The sequence below is a fragment of the Tachyglossus aculeatus genome, chromosome 11 (assembly GCF_015852505.1).
Source record: "Tachyglossus aculeatus isolate mTacAcu1 chromosome 11, mTacAcu1.pri, whole genome shotgun sequence".
Classification (NCBI taxonomy): Eukaryota; Metazoa; Chordata; class Mammalia; order Monotremata; family Tachyglossidae; genus Tachyglossus; species Tachyglossus aculeatus.
This window is the reverse complement of record NC_052076.1, coordinates 34,265,822-34,287,093: the sequence shown is the minus strand read 5'-3', so window position 1 is coordinate 34,287,093 and position 21,272 is coordinate 34,265,822. Positions and strand designations below refer to the sequence as shown.

General features: G+C 54.4%; 1 protein-coding gene across 3 annotated transcripts in view; it reads left to right on the top strand.

The window, feature by feature from the left end:
- USP2 (ubiquitin specific peptidase 2) overlaps window positions 1–21,272 on the top strand; it is a 72,676-nt gene that overhangs the window by 49,420 nt on the left and 1,984 nt on the right. For 2 of the 3 annotated variants that reach the window (XM_038754367.1, XM_038754368.1), the window contains exons 3-12: window positions 16,503–16,553; window positions 16,948–17,071; window positions 17,636–17,747; window positions 17,887–17,997; window positions 18,154–18,218; window positions 19,013–19,116; window positions 19,208–19,288; window positions 19,448–19,526; window positions 19,735–19,842; window positions 20,012–20,132. In XM_038754367.1, the coding sequence (XP_038610295.1) occupies window positions 16,503–16,553; window positions 16,948–17,071; window positions 17,636–17,747; window positions 17,887–17,997; window positions 18,154–18,218; window positions 19,013–19,116; window positions 19,208–19,288; window positions 19,448–19,526; window positions 19,735–19,842; window positions 20,012–20,132 (956 nt within the window). Of the gene's footprint in view, window positions 1–2,683; window positions 2,898–16,502; window positions 16,554–16,947; window positions 17,072–17,635; window positions 17,748–17,886; window positions 17,998–18,153; window positions 18,219–19,012; window positions 19,117–19,207; window positions 19,289–19,447; window positions 19,527–19,734; window positions 19,843–20,011; window positions 20,133–21,272 lie in introns of those variants that run through there. The other variant, XM_038754369.1, reaches the window with a different exon arrangement.

The following is a 21,272-nucleotide window of genomic DNA, read 5'->3' as shown; positions in this document are numbered from 1 at the left end:
ATCATAATTATTATTGTGGTGGTGATGATGATGATGGTTCCCCTGTCAGGGCCAGCGGGACGGGCCGTCGCTTCCCGCCCCCCGTGACGTCAGAGGGCGAGAGCCACCGCCCCATTGGGCGGAGGGGGCGGGCGCGCGCTGTCCTCGCCCCGCCCCCCCGTGACGTCAGAGGGCGCGAGCCATCGCCCCATTGGGCGGGAGGGCAGAGGGGGCGGGCACGCCCCGCCCTCGCCCCCCGCTCTTCGTGACGTCAGAGGGCGCGAGCCAACGCCCCACTGGGCGGAGGGGGCGGGCGCGCGCTGTCCTCGCCCCGCCCCCAGTGACGTCAGAGGGCCCGAGCCGCCGCGCCATTGGACGGGCGGGTAGAGGGGGCGGGCGCGCCGTCCTCGCTCCGCCCCATTGGGCGGAGGGGGCGGGCGCGCGCTGCACTCGCTCCGCCCCCCATGACGATTGATTGATTGATTGACCCGCTCTTCGTGACGTCAGAGGGCCCGAGCCACCGCCGCATTGGGCGGGGGGGGGGCGCCTGCTGTCCTCGCCCAGCCCCCGTGACGTCAGAGGGCGCGAGCCGCCGCGCCATTGGGCGGGAGGGCAGAGGGGGCGGGCGCGCGCCGTCCTCGACCTGCCCCCCGTGATGTCAGAGGGCTCGAGCCACCGCCCCGGAGGGCTGAAGGGGCGGGCGCTCGTCGTCCTCGCCCCGCTCTTCGTGACGTCAGAGGGCGCGAGCCACCGCCCCATTGGACGGGCGGGCGGAGGGGGCGGGCGCGAGCTGTTCTCGCCCCCGCCCCCCGTGACGTCAGAGGGCGTCAGCCACCTCCCCCTTGGGCGGGAGGGCGCAGCGGGCGGTCGCGCGCCGTCCTCTACCCGCCCCCCGTGACGTCAGAGAGTACGAGCCACCGACCCATTGGGCGGGGGGTGGAGGGGACGGGCGCTCGTCGTCCTCGCCCCAGTCTTCGTGACGTCAGGGGGCGCGAGCCACCGCCCCATTGGGCGAGAGAGCGGAGGGGGCGGGTGCGTGCTCTCCTTGATCTGCCCCCATGACGTCAGAGGGCGCGAGCCACCGCCCCAATGGGCGGAGGGGGCGGGCGCGCGCTCTCGATCCGCCCCCCGTGACGTCAGAGGGCGCGAGCCACCTACCCCATTGGGCGGGAGGGGGCGGGCGCTTGCTCTCCTCGATCCGCCCCCGTGACGTCAGAGGGCGTGAGCCACCACCCCACTGGGCGGGAGGGCGCAGGGGGCGGGCGCGCGCCGTCCTCGCCCCGCCCCCGTGACGTCAGAGGGCTCGAGCCACCGCCCCACTGGGCGAGAGAGCGGAGGGGGCGGGCGCGCGTCGTCCTCGCCCCGCTCTTCGTGACGTCAGAGGGCGCGAGCCGCCGCCCCATTGGGCGAGAGAGCGGAGGGGGCGGGCGCGCGTCGTCCTCGCCCCGCTCTTCGTGACGTCAGAGGGCGCGAGCCGCCGCCCCATTGGGCGAGAGAGCGGGGGGGGAGGGGGCGGGCGCGCGCTCTCCTCGATCCGCCCCCCGTGACGTCAGAGGGCGCGAGCCACCGCCCCATGGGGCGGGAGGGGGCGGGCGCGCGTCGTCCTCGCCCCAGTCCTCGTGACGTCAGAGGGCGCGAGCCACCGCCCCATGGGGCGGGAGGGGGCGGGCATGCGTCGTCCTCGCCCCGCTCTTCGTGACGTCAGAGGGCGCGAGCCTCCGCCCCATGGGGCGGAGGGGGCGGGAGCGCTGTCCTCGCCCCGCCCCCCGTGACGTCAGAGGGCGCGAGCCACCGCCCCATTGGGCGGGAGGGGGCGGGCACGCGCTCTCCTCGATCCGCCCCCGTGACGTCAGAGGGTGCGAGCCACCGCCCCATTGGGCGGGAGGGCTGGAGGGGCGGGCGCTCGTCGTCCTCGCCCCGCTATTCGTGACGTCAGAGGGCGCGAGCCGCCGCCCCATTGGGCGAGAGAGCGGAGGGGGCGGGCGCGCGTCGTCCTCGCCCCGCTCTTCGTGACGTCAGAGGGCGCGAGCCGCCGCCCCATTGGGCGAGAGAGCGGAGGGGGCGGGCGCGCGCTCTCCTCGTTCCGCTCCCCGTGACGTCAGAGGGCTCGAGCCACCGCCCCATGGGGCGGGAGGGGGCGGGCGCGCGTCCTGCTCGCCCCAGTCTTCGTGACGTCAGAGGGCGCGAGCCACCGCCCCATTGGGCGGGAGGGGGCGGGCGCGCGCCGTCCTCGCCCCGCCCCCGTGACGTCAGAAGGTACTAGCCACCGCCCCATTGGGCGAGAGAGCAGAGGGGGCGGGCGCTCGTCGTCCTCGCCCCAGTCCTCGTGACGTCAGAGGGCGCGAGCCACCGCCCCATTGGGCGGAGGGGGCGGGCGCGCTGTCTCGCCCCGCCCCCCGTGACGTCAGAGGGCGCGAGCAACCGCCCCATTGGGCGGGAGGGGGCGGGCGCGCCGTCCTCGCCCCGCCCCCGTGACGTCAGAGGGCGCGAGCCACCGCCCCACGGGGCGCAGGGGGCGGGCGCGCCGTCCTCGCCCCGCCCCCCGTGACGTCAGAGGGCGCGAGCCACCGCCCCATTGGGCGGGAGGGGGCGGGCGCGCCGTCCTCGCCCCGCCCCCAGTGACGTCAGAGGGAGGAGGAGAGAGCGGAGGGGGCGGGCGCGCTTCTGAGGAGAGGAGGGTGGCGGCGGCGGCGGTCGTGCCGCTGTGGCCCGGGCCGGGGTCTCCGTTGCCCCCGTGTCCTCCCCCCCGCCCCGCCATGCGGAGCTCGTACACCGTGACCGTTCCCGAGGAGCCCCCCGCCGCCCCCTTCCCCGGGCTGGGCGAGGACCTGCGGCCCCGCGCCCCGCTGCCCCGCGCCCCGCTGCCCCGCTCCCTGCTCCTCTCCACCTTCCTCGGCCTCCTCCTCAACAAGGCCAAGGTAGGCGCCCTCGCCCCGCCAGTCCTTAGTCACAGCGGTAATAATAATCGTCATGGCCTTGGTGACTAATAATAATGATGGCATCTATGAACCGCTTACTATGTGCAAAGCACTGTTCTAAGCGCTGGGGAGGTGACAAGGGCATCAGGTTGTCCCACCTGGGCCTCACAGTCTTCATCCCCATTTGACAGACGAGCTCACTGAGGCCCAGAGAAGTCAAGTGACTTCCCCAAAGTCACCCAGCTGGCAGTTGGCGGAGCCGGGATTTGAACCCATGACCTCGGACTCCAAAGCCCGGGCTCTTTTTCCCCTGAGCCACGCTGGTGAAGCGCTTACTACGTGCTAAGCGCCGGGGAGGTGACAGGGTGATGAGGTTGCCCCCCGGGGGGCTCACAGACTTCGTCCGCATTTTACAGATGGGGGAACGGAGGCCCAGAGAATAATAATGTTATAATTAATGTTATTATAATATAATAATAATAATGGCACTTATTAAGCGCTTACTATGTGCAAAGTACCGTGCTAAGCGCCGGGGAGGTGACAAGGTGATGAGGTTGCCCCCCGGGGGGCTCACAGACTTCGTCCGCATTTTACATATGGGGGAACGGAGGCCCAGAGAATAATAATATTATAATTAATATTATTATTATTATATAATAATAATAATGGCATTTATTAAGCGCTTACTATGTGCAAAGTACCGTTCTAAGCGCCGGGGAGGTGACAAGGTGATGAGGTTGCTCCCCGGGGGGCTCACAGACTTCGTCCACAGTTTACAGATGGGGGAACGGAGGCCCAGAGACTAATAATGTTATAATTAATATTATTATAATATAATAATAATAATGGCATTTATTAAGCGCTTACTATGTGCAAAGTACCGTTCTAAGCGCCGGGGAGGTGACACGATGATCAGGTTGCCCCCCGGGGGGCTCACAGTCTTCGTCCACATTTAACAGATGGGGGAACTGAGGCCCAGAGAATAATAATAATAATGATGGCACTTATTAAGCGCTTACTATGTGCAAAGCACCGTTCTAAGCGCCGGGGAGGTGACAAGGTGATCAGGTTGCCCCCCGGGGGGCTCACAGTCTTCATTCCCATTTTACAGATGGGGTAATTGAGGCACAGAGAATAATAATAATGATGGTGATGGCATTTGTTAAGCGTTTACTATGTGCAGAGCACCGTTCTAAGCGCCGGGGAGGTGACAAGGTGATGAGGTTGTCACCCGGGGGGCTCACAGTCTCCGTCCACATTTTACAGATGAGGGAACTGAGGCCCAGAGAATAGTAATAATAATAATGATGGCATTTATTAAGCCCTTGCTATATGCAAAGCACCGTTCTAAGCCCCGGGGAGATGACAAGGTGATCAGGTTGTCCCCCGGGGGGCTCACAGCCTTCATCCCCATTTTACAGATGGGGGAACTGAGGCCCAGAGAATAATAACAATAATGATGATGGCATTTATTAAGCGCCTACTATGTGCAAAGCACCGTTCTAAGCGCCGGGGAGGTGACAAGGTGATCAGGTTGCCCCCCGGGGTGCTCACAGTCTTCATCCCCATTTTACAGATGAGGAAACAGAGAAGTTGTGACTTGCCCAAAGTCACACAGCTGATGAGTGACAGAGCCGGGATTTGAACCCCTGACCTCTGACTCCAGACCCCGGGCTCTTTCCACTAAGCCATGCCGCTTTTTCCTCTCATTCATTCATTCTTTCAATCGTATTTGTTAATAATAATAATGGCATTTGTTAAGCGCTTACTATGTGCAGAGCACTGTTCTAAGCGCTGGGGGGGTACACGGTGATCAGGTTGCCCCACGGGAGGCTCACAGTCAATCCTCATTTTACAGATGAGGTAACTGAGGCACAGAGAAGTTAAGTGACTTGCCCAAGGTCACACTGCTGGCAATTGGCGGAGCCGGGATTTGAACCCATGACCACTGACTCCAAAGCCCGTGCCCTTTCCATTGAGCCAGGCTGTATTTGTTGAGCGCTTACTGTGTGCAGAACATTGTACTAAGCGCTTGGGAAGTACAAGTTGGCAACATAAAGAGACGGTCCCTACCCAACAACGGGCTCTCCTCCTCCCCATCCCCCCCCCGTGGGGATATATATATATATATATATATATATATATATATATATATATATATATATATAGTTGTACAGATTTATTACTCTATTTTACTTGTACATATTTGCTATTTATTTTGTTAATGATGTGCATATAGCTTTAATTCTATTTGTTCCGACGATTTTGACACCTGTCTACATGTTTTGTTTTGTTGTCTGTCCCCCCTTCTAGACTGTGAGCCCGTTGTTGGGTAGGGACCGTCTCTATATGTTGCCGACTTGTACTTCCCAAGCGCTTAGTACAGTGCTCTGCACCCAGTCAGCGCTCAATAAATGCGATTGAATTAATGAATGAATGGAGCGCTGACTGGGTGCAGAGCACTGGGCTAAACGCTTGGGAAGTACAGGTCGGCACCATAGAGACGGTCCCTACCCAACAACGGGCGCCTAGCCTAAAAGGGGGAGACGGACAACAAAACAAATGGGTGTCAATACCATCAGAATAGATAAATAGAATTACAGATATATATACATACATAATAATTTGTTCATTCAATCGTATTTATTGAGCGCTTACTGTGTGCAGAGCACTGGATTATGCACTTGGGAAGTACAAGCCGGCAACATATAGATATAATAATTCAGTCATTGTCTTATTGAGTGCTTACTGTGTGCAGAGCACTGGACTAAGCGCTTGGGAAGTACAAATTGGCAACATATAGAGTCGGTCCCTACCCAGCAATGGGCTCACAGTCTAGAGGAGGGGAGACAGACAACAAAAATAGGTGTCAATACCATCAGAATAGATATATAGAATTATATATATATGTGTATATATATATATATATATACACACACGTAATAATTCATTCATTCATTCAATCGTATTTATTGAGCGCTTACTGGGGGCAAAGCACTGTACTAAGCGCTTGGGAAGTACAAGTCGTTAACAGATAGAGACGGTCCCTACCCAACAACAGGCTCACAGGCTAGAAAGGGGAAACGGACAACGAAACAAAACATATAGACTGGTGGGTTCTCAGCCCCGCTCCCCCACTCACCAGCGGGGTGACCATGGGCAAGTCATGTCTCTGGGCCTCAGTGCCCTCATCTGTAAAATGGGGGTGAAGACTGGGAGCCCCACGGAGGGCAACCTGATCACCTTGTATCTATCACCTTGTAACCTCCCCAGTGCTTGGAACAGTGCTTTGCACATAGTAAGCGCTTAATAAGTGCCATTATTATTATTATTATTATTATCCCAGTTCTGCACACAGTAAGCGCTCAATAAATACGATTGAATAAATGAATAATGATGTCTTTTGTTGAGCGCTTAGTATGTGCAAAGCCCTGTTCTAAGCACAGGGGAGGATACAAGGTGATCTGGTTGTCCCACATGGGGCTCACAGTCTTCAGCCCCATCTTCCAGATGAGGGAACTGAGGCCCAGGGAAGAGAAGTGACTTGCCTAAAGTCACAAAGCCGACCAGCAGCGGAATCGGGATTAGAACCCATGACCTCTGACTCCCAAGCCCGGGCTCTTTCTGCTGAGCCACACTGCTTATCTAAGCGCTTAACAAATACCAACATTATTGTTAACCCCCGGGGGGATTCCTGGTCAGGCCCACCCCACCCTCACCCTTCTCTTTGGAGGGGGAGGGGGCTTCTCCCACCTTGGGGGTCTCCCCCCTTTGAACGTGTCCTGGGGAAACCCTCTGCTTAGAGTAGTGCTTGGCACATGGTAAGCGCTTAACAAATGCCATCATTATTATTGCCAACTTGTACTTCCCAAGCGCTTAGTACAGTGCTCTGCACACAGTAAGCGCTCAATAAATACGATTGATTGATTGCCGCATCCCGGGAATCACCCCGGGAAGCCAGAACTCGGGGTCTTGGGGGCTCCCCGCATCCCCCCCACCCCAAGTCCCTGGAGGCCAAACCCCGAATAGGACAAGTGGAGACATAATGATAATAATTAGGGTATTAAGCTCTTACTATGATGATGATGGCATTTATTAAGCGCTTACTATGTGCAAAGCACTGTTCAGTTTACAAGGTGACCAGGTTGTCCCATGGGGGGCTCACAGTCTTAATCCCCATTTTACAGGTGAGGGAACTGAGGCCCAGAGAAGTGAAGTGACTTGCCCAAAGTCACACAGCTGACAATTGGCAGAGCCGGGATTTGAACCCATGAACTCTGACTCCAAAGCCCGTGCTCTTTCCAGTGAGCCACGCTGCTTCTCCAGCCAGGCACTGTTCTAAGCACTGATAATTAGGGTACTTGTTAGGCGCTTACTATGTGCCAAGCACTTTTCTGAGCACTGGGGTGGATCCAGGGAAATCGGGTTGTCTCGTGTCGTAATGCCCATTTTACAGATGAGGTAACTGTGGCACAGAGAAGTGAAAAGATTTGCCCAAGGTGACACAGCAGGCAAGCGACAGACCCCCGGGATTAGAACCCGACATCCTCTGGCTCCCAAATCCGTGATCTTGCCGCTATGCCTAGAGGAGCAGGGATGTAAGGCCCTGCTGAGAGCTCACCTCCTCCAGGAGGCCTTCCCAGACTGAGCCCCTTCTTTCCTCTCCCCCTCATCCCCCTCTCCCCCCTCTCCATCCCCCCGTCTTACCTCTTTCCCTTCCCCACAGCACCTGTATATATGGTTGTACATATTTATTACTCTATTTATTTATTTATTTATTTTACTTGTACATTTCTATCCTACTTATTTTATTTTGTTGGTATATTTGGTTCTGTTCTCTGTCTCCCCCTTTTAGACTGTGAGCCCACTGTTGGGTAGGGACTGTCTCTATGTGTTGCCAATTTGTACTTCCCAAGCGCTTAGTACAGTGCTCTGCACATAGTAAGCGCTCAATAAATACGATTGATTGATTGATTGATTGATGTAGGGGGAGTGGGACCCTTGCCCAGCCAAGGCCAGACCCTCAACAAAACAGCCGGTTTAGGCTGAGCCCCTGCCCCTAAAAGTGACCTTCCTGCATCTGGAGGGGAGCCCTCTCACCCGGGGAAGGCAGGAGCTGGTGGTCTTTTTCTTTCTCCCCGACCCCCCCTAAAACTTTCCAGATGCCTCGGAAAAACAGAGGGGAAACCATGGGATTGGAAGCTCCCGCCTGGTGGGAGAGAGAAGTGGTTTGAGCTTGACGGTTCTTATGTAAGAGGAGCCGACTCATGTTGGCAGCGAGTGCCCTACCCTGGGCCAGGGCCATGCAAAGCTCGTGAGCCACGGCCGGGATCCCGGGCACCAGCGGGTGAAGGACCTTGAGGTTCGGGGGTTCTTGAATCCCAACTGACCTTGGTCCGACCTAAGTCTGACCAGCATTCCCAGGAGGAACCCTAACGGTGGGATTTGTTAATAATAATAATGATGATGGTATTTGTTAAGCGCTTACTATGTGCCAAGCACTGGGGAGGTTACAGCGTGATCAGGTTGTCCCACAGGGGGGCTCCCAGTTCTAAGCCCCATTTTACAGATGAGGGAAGTGAGGTGACTTGCCCAAAGTCACGCAGCTGACAGTTGGCGGAGCCGGGATTTGAACCCATGACCTCTGACTCCAGAGCCCGGGCTCTTTCCACCGAGCCACGCTGCTTACTGTATGCCAAGCACTGGACGTGGCTGAGTGGAAAAGGCCCGGGTTTTGGAGTCAGAGGTCATGGGTTCAAATCCCGGCTCCGCCAACTGTCAGCTGTGTGACTTTGGGCAAGTCACTTCACTTCTCTGTGCCTCAGTTACCTCATCTGTAAAATGGGGATTAAGATTGTGAGGCCCCCGTGGGACAACCTGATCACCTTGTTACCTCCCCAGCGCTTAGAACAGTGCCTTGCGCATAGTAAGCGCTTAATAAATGCCACTATAATTATTATAATAGTCAGATTTTCATTCATTTAATCGTATTTATTGAGCACTGACTGTGTGCAGAGCACTGTACTAATCCTACCCAGTCCCTGGACAACAAGGACCTCACAGTGTAAGGGAGAGAGAACAGGTATTGAATCTCCCGTTTTAGTCTTTCAGTTGTATTTATTGAGCGCTTACTGTGTGCAGAGCACTGTACTAATCCTACCCAGTCCCTGGACAACAAGGACCTCACAGTGTAAGGGAGAGAGAACAGGTATTGAATCTCCCGTTTTAGTCTTTCAGTTGTATTTATTGAGCGCTTACTGTGTGCAGAGCACTGTACTGATCCTACCCAGTCCCTGGACAACAAGGACCTCACAGTGTAAGGGAGAGAGAACAGGTATTGAATCTCCCGTTTTAGTCTTTCAGTTGTATTTATTGAGCGCTTACTGTGTGCAGAGCACTGTACTGATCCTACCCAGTCCCTGGACAACAAGGACCTCACAGTGTAAGGGAGAGAGAACAGGTATTGAATCTCCCGTTTTAGTCTTTCAGTTGTATTTATTGAGCGCTTAGTGTGTGCAGAGCACTGTACTAATCCTACCCAGTCCCTGGACAACAAGGACCTCACAGTGTAAGGGAGGGAGAGAACAGGGTAATTGAATCTCCCGTTTTAGTCTTTCAGTTGTATTTATTGAGCGCTTACTGTGGGCAGAGCACCGGCCTAAGCGCTTGGGAGAGTAAAATGTAGTAGGACATGTTCCGCCCACAGTAAGCGCTCAATAAATAGGAATGAATGAACAATGAACCGAGGCATTCCCTGCCCACAACGAGCTTACAGTCTAGAGGGATAGGCAGACATTAAATACGTATAAATAAATGACGGGTATGTACATAAGTGCCGTGGGGCTGGGAGAGGGGGATGTATAAAGGGAGCAAGTCAGGGTGACGCAAAAGGGGTTAGGAGAAGAGGAAAAGGAGGGCTTAGTCAGGGAAGGCCTCTTGACGGAAATGTGCCTTCAATAAGGCTTTGAAGTGGGAGAAAAGTAATCATCTGTGGGATATAAGGAGGGAGGGCGTTCCAGGCCAGAGGCAGGACGTGGGTGAGAATCAATCAATCAATCAATCGTATTTATTGAGCGCTTACTATGGGCAGAGCACTGTACTAAGCGCTTGGGAAGTACAAATTGGCATCATATAGAGACAGTCCCTACCCAGCAGTGGGCTCACAGTCTAAAAGGGGGAGACAGAGAACAGAACCAAACATACCAACAAAATAAAATAAGTAGGATAGAAATGTACAAGTAAAATAAATAAATAAATAAATAGAGTAATAAATATGTACAACCATATATACATATATATACATATATGTGAGAAGTCAGCAGCGGTGAGATAGACGAGGATGATGAAGGTGAGGCACAGAGAAGTTTAGGGTGTTGCCCAAGGTCACCCAGCAGGCAAACGGTGGAGCCAGGAGCCGGGTCTTCCGACTCCTGATCCTGTGTTCCGTCCACTGGGCCACACCGCTTATCCACTCTTCTGACCGAGTCTTGTGGCCTTTGGTTTTTATATGGCTCTCGTCCTTTGCACTCCCCGGGGATCAGTGAGTGCCGACAGGTTTACGGGCTTCTGAGGAGAGGATCTGTTCCCAAGGGCACTTGCTGTTCTCTCCGTTCAGCCTCCTGTGGGAGAGGTGTGGGGGAGGTCTCAATTGCTATATATTGAGCACTTACTGTGTGTGGAGCACTATACTAAAGGCTTAGAAAAGCACAATATGCGTGGACAGGATCCCTGCCCACAAGGAGCTTAAAGTCCAGAGGGGAAGACGGCCTTGACATTATGGACGGGTATATGTGCCGTAGGTGGAAAGGTGGGTGAATAGCAAGTGTTTAAAGGGCAAGCAGCATGGCCTAGTGGAAAGATCTTGGGTCTGCGAGACTCAGGACTTGGGTTCTAATCCCACTCTGCCACTTGTCTGCCGTGGGAATTCTGTTTCTTCTGATGACTTGACACCTGTCCACGTGTTTTGTTTTGTTGTCCGTCTTCCCCCTTCTAGACTGTGAGCCCGTTGTTGGGTAGGGACGGTCTGTATATGTTGCCGACTGGTACTTCCCAAGCGCTTAGTACAGTGCTCTGCACACAGTAAGCTCTCAATAAATACGATGGATGATGATGACCTTGGGCAAGTCACTTACCTTCTCTGGGCCAGTTTTCTCAATTGGAAAATGAGGATTCAGTACTTTGGGCAGGTCACTTAACTTCTCTGGGCCTCAGTTACCTCATCTGTTAAGTGGGGATTAAGACTGTGAGCCCCCCGTGGGACAACCTGATCACCTTGTAACCTCCCCAGTGCTTAGAACAGTGCTTTGCACATAGTAAGCGCATAATAAATGCCATTATTAATTAATCAATGAATTAATGCCCATTCTCCTCCCGACTTACACCATCAGCCCCCTGTGGGACAAGGGACTCTGTCCGCCCCGATTAACTTGTATCTACCCCAGTGCTTGACATATAGTCTGTGATTCACAAATGCCATAATTATATAATAGTAATTGTGATATCTGAAAAGCAGCATGGCTCAGTGAAAAGAGCCCGGGCTTTGGAGTCAGAAGTCGTGGGTTCAAATCCCGGCTCCACCACCTGTCAGCTGTGTGACTTTGGGCAAGTCACTTAACTTCTCTGGGCCTCAGTTCCCTCATCTGTAAAATGGGGATGAAGACTTTGAGCCCCCTGTGGGACAACCTAAATACCTTGTAACCTCCCCAGCGCTTAGAACAGTGCTTTGCACATAGTAAGTGCTTAATAAATGCCATCATTATCATTATTAAGTACTTACTATGTGCCAGGCCGTGTATTAAGGACTGGGGTAGCTACAAGATAATCAAGTTGGACACAGCCCCTGTCCCATACAGGACTCACCATCTTGACCCCCACTTTACAGATGAGGTACCTGAGGCACGGAGAAATTGTGACTTTTCCAAGGTCACACAGCGGGGCAAGTAGCCGAGCCAGTATTAGAACTCAGGTCCTAATGGATGCTCTTTCCATTGGTCCGTGCTGCCTCTTTTATTACAGATCCAAGGGCATGGGTGACGCAGAGGGGAGAGGGGGGAGGGAAAATGAGGGCTGAGGGAAGGCCTCTTTGAGTTGTGTAGTTCGACTCCCACCCAGTCAATCAATCGTTTCTGTTGAGTGCCAGCCGCTACTGACGTGGGTCCTCTCTCTGTCCACCCCAGCGTTGATGGGGAAGAGGCAGGAGTTGGCGGAGCAGACCCTCTCCCCCCCCCCCCCACCAGCCTTTCCCAACTGGCCTTGCCCTGGGGCCTGAGGTAGGAAAGGTCACTCTCAGGACAGTTTGTTCTTCCCTAGAGTGGAGAGTGCTGACTTTCCCTGATTTCGTATTCATTACAGAAGAATATCCGGCTGGCAGCGCAGCAGGCCTGGCTCCTTGCCTCTCCCCCAGCTCCACCTGGGGGACCGTGTGCCCGAGAGAGGTCAGGCTTAATTACAAACCGAGGGTGCCTACTCCGGAATCCACAGGCGGGCATTCATTCATCCCCCTGAAGGGGAGAGGGGTGGCCCCGTTGTTGGCTCAGGAATCGCTCCGGAGAGGCCAGTGGGAGCTGGTTCCGCCGTAATGGGTGATGTGACAACACTGACTTACTTCCTGCTACCCGGTTGTCGGTTACCCCTGCCTTGAAGCACCTGGGAACGGGTTAGTCAGTCTTCCCCCTATTCTATTTATTTTATTTTGTTAGTATGTTTGGTTTTGTTCTCTGTCTCCCCCTTTTAGACTGTGAGCCCACTGTTGGGTAGGGACTGTCTCTATATGTTGCCAACTTGTACTTCCCAAGCGCTTAGTACAGTGCTCTGCACATAGTAAGTGCTCAATAAATACGATTGATGATGATGATGATGATGTGACAACACTGACTTACTTCCTGCTACCCGGTTGTCGGTTACCCCTGCCTTTAAGGACCTGGGAATGGGTTAGTCAGTCTTCCCCCTACTCTATTTTATTTTGTTAGTATGTTTGGTTTTGTTCTCTGTCTCCCCCTTTTAGACTGTGAGCCCACTGTTGGGTAGGGACTGTCTCTATATGTTGCCAACTTGTACTTCCCTAGTGCTTAGTACAGTGCTCTGCACATAGTAAGCGCTCAATAAATATGATTGATGATGATGATGATGATTCCCCCGCCACAGGCTTCTCTTGACACTTGGATTTGCACCCTTTATTCACCCCTTCCCCAGGCCCACAGCACTTATGTACATATCTGTAACTTATTTATCAGTATGAATGCCCATCTTCCCCTCTAAGCTCACTGTGGGCATGGAGCATGTCTACCAATTCTATTATATTGTACAGTACTCTGCACACGCACAATAGAGCGGCAGCATGGCCTAGTGGATTGAGCACGGGCGTGGGAATCAGGAGAACTTGGGTTCTAATCCCGGCTCCACCCCGTCTCTGCTGTGTGACCTTGGACAAGTCACTTCCCTGTGCCACAGTTGCCTCATCTGTAAAATGGGGATTAAGAATGTGAGCCCCATTTGGGACCTGGATTGTATCAATCAATCAATCGTATTTATTGAGCACTTACTGTGTGCAGAGCACTGTACTAAGCGCTTGGCAAGTTGGCAACATATAGAGACAGTCCCTACCCAACAGTGGGCTCACAGTCTAAAAGGGGGAGACAGAGAACAAAACCAAACATACTAACAAAATAAAATAAGTAGAATAGATATGTACAAGTAAAATAAATAGAGTAATAAATATGTACAAACATATATACAGGTGCTGTGTCCAGTTTGGTTATCTTGTATCTACCCTAGTGCTTAGTATAGTGCCTGGCACATAGTAAGCGCTTCACACATACCATTAAAAAAAAAGTACTCAATAAATAGAATTGATTGATTGAGCCCCAGAGAGACCCAACAAGCCTGTTCATGATGCAGCAGCCCTGTCGATACAGGTGTTGTGGGAAGCACTTGGAAATGGTCTGCAGAGGCCCGGCCAGAAGCGGGTGCTGAAACAGAATCCGCCCTTGTCCTTCAACCCTGAATCAGCAAAGTGGGAAAGTCAGGCTTTTCCAGCTCTCCTTTTCCAGGGTCACTAGCGATTTCTGATAAGACTGTTTGGCAGGGACCGCAAGATCAGAGAGGAGCAGTGGAGAAATCCTTGGCCTCTCCTTTTATCAGGACATCAAAGGCCGAGCTGCTCCCACTGCCCTTCCTCCCTGTTTATCACTTGATTGGGGCTATGGGCAAGAGCGGGGAGAGAATCCGCAATCATCCTGATCTCTGGCCCTGAGATCCCAGCCCCTACCCGCCGCCGCCACTGTCTTTGGCCGCTTGACCTGGGGGGAGGACTATTATTCAGAGAAGCCCGTTCTCCTCAGGTTGGGATTAGGTTTTGGCCTGACAAGGAGCCTCACTCGTTGAGAGAGCAAGCGAGTCGGCAGAGAGGAAGGCAGCCCCCCCACCAGCACGCCCCCGAACCCCAATCCAATCCTCCCCGCCAGGGCCATTGAGCTCTGACGTCCAAGTGGGCCGTGAGCACATAGCAAGGGTAATTTTAGCCGAGCTATTTTAAGCTCCCGTTCTGATCAGGGCTGAGCTGGCCCCGCACACGCCTCAGCTGGTACCGCTCTAGAGTTGCCTTTTCCAGAGTCCCTCCCTCTGGAGAGCTGGGGGCGAGAATTTCATTTTCAAGCGCTTGCTTTAACCCTTCCGAGACACCGGGTTGCCCACCTGCTCAGAGGTCTCAGTGTTTTCCCAGAAGAGAGAAATGGCAGTTGTCAGCCCATTCTTCCAACCTCTCCCCTCTGTCTGTCCATCTCCTTAGCCCAGAACTGGGACTTAGGTAAGCCCCCCGAGCACCCCACCGCCGTGCTTCCTTTCCGGTCAGCTACCACTGGCCGGCACTGGAGTTGGCCTGTTTTCTGTCATCATCATCAATCGTATTTATTGAGCGCTTACTATGTGCAGAGCACTGTACTAAGCTCTTGGGAAGTACAAATTGGCAACATATAGAGACAGTCCCTACCCAACAGTGGGCTCACAGTCTAAAAGGGGGAGACAGAGAACAAAACCAAACATACTAACAAAATAAAATAAATAGGATAGATATGTACAAGTAAAATAAATAAATAAATAGAGTAATAAACGGCCCCAGGATGTCAAAATGGAGGGAGTCTGAAAGGAAGGATACGTCCAGCGCCTTGTTCACAACCACCTGGCCAATTCCTTGAGCTGCAAGCCCTAAAGCATCTTTTGGGCATTTAAGTTCATTCAGCTCTGCAAGAACTGTTTGAAATCTTTGGTCGTTAGTGCTGCTTCTCTGCTTTATAGAATGCAACCGGGGAGCGTGTGAAAAAAAGTCATTCGGTGAAGTAGGGCCTGGATCAGAATTCAGGCTCTTTTTCTTTTTAATTAATGGTATTTGTTAAGCGCTGGGGTAGATACAAGCTAATCAGGTTGGACACGGTCCTCGTCCCGCACGGGGCTCGGAGCCTTAATCCCCGTTTTCCAAACGAGGTAACCGGCCCGGAGAAGTGAAGCGACTTGCCCAAGGTCACACGGCAGACAAGTGGCAGAGCCGGGATTAGAATCCAGTTCTTTCTGACTCCCAGGCTGGTGCTTTCTCCACTAGGCCTTGCTGATTCTCCAGGTCTGCTCTTGGACTTGCCTGAGTGTCGGGGAGTAAAATCTAGACGTCCTGACCCCAAGAATTGGACTCTGACCACAGAAGTGTTCAGCTAGAGAGACCGGAAGGAAGAGGATTAAGAAAGCCATTGGGAGAATGAAAAAAAAAAGGCACTGCATTAATTTCTGGGCCGGAGAAGGTTCCAGACACCTCACACCAATTCTCCATTATAGGGGCAGGGAGAGCGTAATAGGTGTGGCCCACCTGGGGATGGGGGAGCCTTCTGAGCAGGGCAAGGGGCATGGCAACGAACCTAGTCCGAGCCCAGTAAGATCACTGTGGGCCGGAAGCTTTCGTTCCAACTCTGTTGTATTGCGCTCTCCCAAGCACTAAGATCATGGGTTCGAATCCCGACTCCGCCACTTGTCAGCTGTGGGGCCTTGGGCAAGCCACTTAACTTCTCCGTGCCTCAGTTACCTCCTCTGTCAAATGGGATTAAGGCTGTGAGCCCCACGTGGGACAACCTGATCACCTTGTATCCCCCAGCGCCTAGAACAGTGCTTTGCCCATAGTAAGCGCTTAGTAAATAATAATAATAATAATAATGATAGCATTTATTAAGCGCTTACTACGTGCAAAGCACTGTTCTAAGCGCTGGGAGGATACAAGGTGATGAGGTTGTCCCACGTGGGGCTCACAGTCTTCATCCCCATTTTACAGATGAGGGAACTGAGGCCCAGAGAAGTTAAGTGACTTGCCCAAAGTCACACAGCTGACAAGTGGTGGAGCTGGGATTTGAACCCATGACCTCTGACTCCAAAGCCGGGGCTCTTTCCCACTGAGCCACGCTGCTTCTCTGTGCCATTATAATAATAATAATAAAGTACGGTGCTCTGCACACAGTAAGCACTCAGTAAATCTCGCTGATGGGTCGGTTGGTTGATGGGAAGTGACGGCCCCATCACCACCTCAGCCGCCCGGTTCCCTGCGTCATTCTCAAGCTTGTTCTTTGCTCGTAGAATTCCAAGAGCATCCAGGGTCTGGTCGGCCTGCGCAACTTGGGGAACACGGTGAGTGCCTTTCCGGAGCCCATCACTGCCCGGTTTGGGCCTCCTACCCGGTTCTGGGCCGGCCCAGCCTAGAGGAGGGAGGAGGTTAAAGCCCTGCGGCGGCAGTCTTCCTCTGCCCCGTTGCCGTCCCCAGGTTCACCTCTCTCCATCCCTCACCCCACCACCGCAACATCTAGGGAGTCCCCGTGGGTCCCATTTCCCTGTTCCGCCTCTCACGCCTCCCTGCAGTCGATAAATTACCTCATCCTTCGCCGACAGAGAGGAAGTTTACAACAAGTCAGCGTCTTTTCATCCGTGGAAAGAGGAAGTTGGGGTGGTGGGAGGATTCGTTTCCGGGGTGACCGCGAGAACCCCAACACGCGGGTCACCCTAGGCTTCCCGTCTCCCCTTGCAGTGCTTCATGAACTCCATCCTGCAGTGCCTGAGCAATACCCGGGAGCTGCGGGATTATTGCCTCCAGAGGATCTACCTCCGAGACCTCAACAGCGGCAGCCACATGCACACGGCCCTGATGGAGGGTGAGGCCCCCCTGGATGTTGGGGTCCCAGGCCCCTGTGACCCCACAGCTCGCCCACCCTCCAGGCCGACGGCATGGCCTTTCTGACGAGCCTGTGGGTGGGGCCTCTGGGGATTCCTTCATTCAGTCGTATTTATTGAGCGCTTACTGTGTGCGGAGCACTGGACTAAGCGCTTGGGAAGTACAAGTTGGCAACACATAGAGACGGTCCTTACCCAACAGCGGGCTCACAGTGTACAAGGGGGAGACGGACAACAAAACAAAACATATTAACAGATAGAATAGTAAATATGTACAAGTAAAATAAATAGAGCAATAAATCTGTTCAGACATATATACAGGTGCTGTGGGGAGGGGAAGGAGGTGGAGGGGGAGAGGAAGGAGGGGTCTCAGTCTGGGAAGGCCTCCTGGAGGAGGTGACCTCTCAGTAGGGCTTTGGAGGGAGGAAGAGATCTAGCTTGATCGAGACCCCCTTCCCCCCTGGCACCTATATTCCATAGTAGCCCTGGGAAGGGCCCACGACCCCTGCCCTCCTGCCTTCTGAAACCCTTGGCCTTCCCAACAGAGTTTGCCAGGCTGATCCAGGCACTGTGGACTTCCGCAGCCAACGACGTGGTGAGCCCGTCCGAGTTCAAGACCCAGATCCAGAGATACGCCCCGCGCTTCGTCGGCTACAAGTGAGACTCGTGCGGGAGGGTTCCCCACCAGGGGTTGTCGCTGCTTGGGGGGCAGCGGATTCACCGGGAGAGCTGACTCCTCAAGCCCCAGCCTGGGCCAGTTCCCTCCATCCCATCATCTTCCCCTTCCCCTGTTCAGCCAGCAAGATGCCCAGGAATTCCTGCGATTTCTCCTCGACGGGCTCCACAGTGAAGTGAACCGGATCGTGGTGCGGCCCAGATCCCACGCGGAGAACCTCGATCACCTTCCGTAAGTGGGGGGAAGGGGAGAAGAGGTGAGGTCCTTGTCAGGGTGGTGTCTTGCCGTCTGGGGACAGACGGTTTTCCGGAAGCGGGAGAGAGTCCCTCTGCTGTCCGGGCTTTTCCTCCCCCATTTCTACAGCTTTGTCTTTCTGCCTCTGAACAGGGATGAGGAGAAGGGAAGGCAAATGTGGAGGAAATACCTGGAACGGGAAGACAGTCGGATTGGGGGTGAGTGCCGTTCCGGGCTGGCGATGGGATCTTGGGCCGCGGGAGTCCCCTCAGCCCCGGTTTCTGGAGCTTCTACCGGTGTGAAGGAATCAATCAATCAATCAATCAGTCGTATTTATTGAGCGCTTACTATGTGCAGAGCACTGTACTAAGCGCTTGGGAAGTACAAATTGGCATCACATAGAGACAGTCCCTACCCAACAGTGGGCTCACAGTGTAAAAGGGGGAGACAGAGAACAGAACCAAACATACCAACAAAATAAAATAAGTAGGATAGAAATGTACAAGTAAAATAAATAAATAAATAGAGTAATAAATATGTACAACCATATATACATATATACAGGTGCTGTGGGGAAGGGAAGGAGGTAAGACGGGGGGATGGAGAGGGGGATGAGGGGGAGAGGAAGGAAGGGGCTCAGTCTGGGAAGGGCTCCTGGAGGAGGTGAGCTCTCAGCAGGGCCTTGAAGGGAGGAAGAGAGCTAGCTTGGCGGATGGGCAGAGGGAGGGCATTCCAGGCCCGGGGGATGACGTGGGCCGGGGGTCGATGGCGGGACAGGCGAGAGCGATGTACAGTGAGATTAGTGGTGGAGGAGCGGAGGGTGCGGGCTGGGCAGTAGAAGGAGAGAAGGGAGGTGAGGTAGGAGGAGGCGAGGTGATGGACAGCCTTGAAGCCCAGGGTGAGGAGTTTCTGCCTGATGCGCAGATTGATCGGTAGCCATTGGAGGTTTTCGAGGAAGACAGCAAGGACACGGTTTTTCCCAGGCTCACCCCCTCCCGTTTGTGCCTCTTAGACCTGTTTGTCGGGCAACTGAAGAGCTCCCTGACCTGCACCGAGTGCGGTTACTGCTCCACGGTCTTTGACCCCTTCTGGGATCTCTCCCTCCCCATCGCCAAGGTGGGTGTCCTCCATCCCACCCCCCACACTTCGAGCCCCTTCTCCCGCTCCCTTGGCCGTGCCCTCTGACCTCAGACTGTTTTCTCTGCAGCGGGGCTACCCTGAGGTTACTCTGGTGGACTGTTTGAGGCTCTTCACCAAAGAGGACGTTCTTGATGGAGATGAGAAGCCGGTGAGAGATCTCCCACCCCTTCCGTTTGCCCCCCGTGCGGCTAGGGGCTGCTTCTGGGGAGTGTCTCGCCAGCGGATCAAGCCTGGACCGTCTCTGGGTTTAGAGCCTGGGGAGGACTCGTTGGTAGAGCGGACCCCTGATGCCGCCTTTCCCTTTCAGACGTGCTGTCGCTGCCGAGCTAGGAAAAGATGTATCAAGAAGTTCTCCATCCAGAAATTCCCCAAGATCCTGGTGCTCCGTATCCTTGGGGTCGAGTAGGGTCGCAATCTTCGCTTGGGAGTCGGGTTCGGGGCAAGGGATGGGGAGCCTAAATGTCACGTTGAGGGAGGGAGGGAACGGCGAGAGGGGGACCCGCTTGTTTCTCCTCCTCCTTCAAAAAGAAGGAAGCCCTCTGTCTTTGTGTCCGATGTTGGAGCTTTGCCTGCCTTGACCAGCCTCCCTGCCAGACCTGAAGCGGTTCTCGGAATCCAGGATACGGACCAGCAAGCTCACCACCTTCGTGAACTTCCCACTCAAGGATCTGGACTTGAGGGAGTTTGCCTCAGGGAGCAGCAGTGAGTGGCATCCCGGGGGCGCGGGGGAATTGGGAAGAGGTGGGGGGAGGGAGTGGGTCTCGAGAGGAAGGGGCCAGGCCGTCGAGTGGACCCGATCAGGGAGCCCGAGAGGAGGGACAGGGAGGAGAGGACGTGCCTGGAATCCACCCGAGTCACCCCGTCCCCCCAGATCACGCCATTTACAACCTGTACGCGGTGTCCAATCACTCCGGGACGACCATGGGGGGCCACTACACTGCATACTGCCGGAGCCCGGTGACCGGCGAGTGGCACTCGTTCAACGACTCCAGGTAAATCAATCAATCGTATTTATTGAGCGCTCACTGTGTGCAGGACACTGTACTAAGCGCTTGGGAAGTCCAAGTTGGCAACGTCTAGAGACGGTCCTTACCCAGCAGTGGGCTCACAGTCTAGAAGGGGGAGACAGAGAACAAAACCACACATATTACAAAATAAAATAGAATATGTACAAGTAAAATAAATAGAGTAATAAATCCGTACAAACATATATACAGGTGCTGTGGGGAAGGGAAGGAGGTAAGGCGGGGGGGATGGAGAGGAGGAGGAGGGGGAGAGGAAGGAGGGGGCTCAGTCTGGGAAGGCCTCCTGGAGGAGGTAAAGGGTGATAGGAAGGGACCCTCCCCAGGGCTCAGGCCCGACTCCTCAGGGCCCCTTTGCCAGAGAAACCGCCCAAGAGGAGTAGCGTGGTCCTGGGAGTCAGAGGAGCTGGATCCCAAATCCCAGCTCTGCCGCTTGCCTGCTGTTTTGACCTCGGGCAAGTCACTTCTCTTCTTGGTGCCTCGGTCACCTCATCTGAAAAATGGGGATTCAATAATACCTGTTCTCCTTCCTGTTTAGATTGTGGGGTGGGGTGGGGACTGTGTCCAGCCTGATTATCTTGTGTCTACCCCAGCGCTTAGCGAGCCCTTAGCAAATTCCGCAGTTACCGTTTTATATAATTACTAAGAATAATACCAGATCAGAGCCAAACAGCACCCACTGCTTTGGGGTGGGGCGGGTGAGGTCTGTGGGCTGGAGAAGCAGCGTGGCTTAGTGGAGAAGAGCCCGGGCTTTGGAGTCAGAGGTCATGGGTTCAAATCCCGGCTCCGCCACCTGTCAGCTGTGTGACTTTGGGCAAGTCACTTCACTTCTCTGGGCCTCAGTTCCCTCATCTGTAAAATGGGGATGAAGACCGTGAACCCCCTGTGGGACAACCTGATCACCTTGTAACCTCCCCCAGCGCTTAGAACAGTGCTTTGCACATAGTAAGCGCTTAATAAATGCCATTATTATTATTATTATTATTCCCCTGGTGAGTTTGTGGGAAATGTGTGGCTTGGGGAGCAAGAGATGCAAGATGGACGGATTGTAACTCAGGGGCCTCCTTTACCCCCTGGAGTCCCTCCCCCTCTAGGCTGTAAACTCACTGT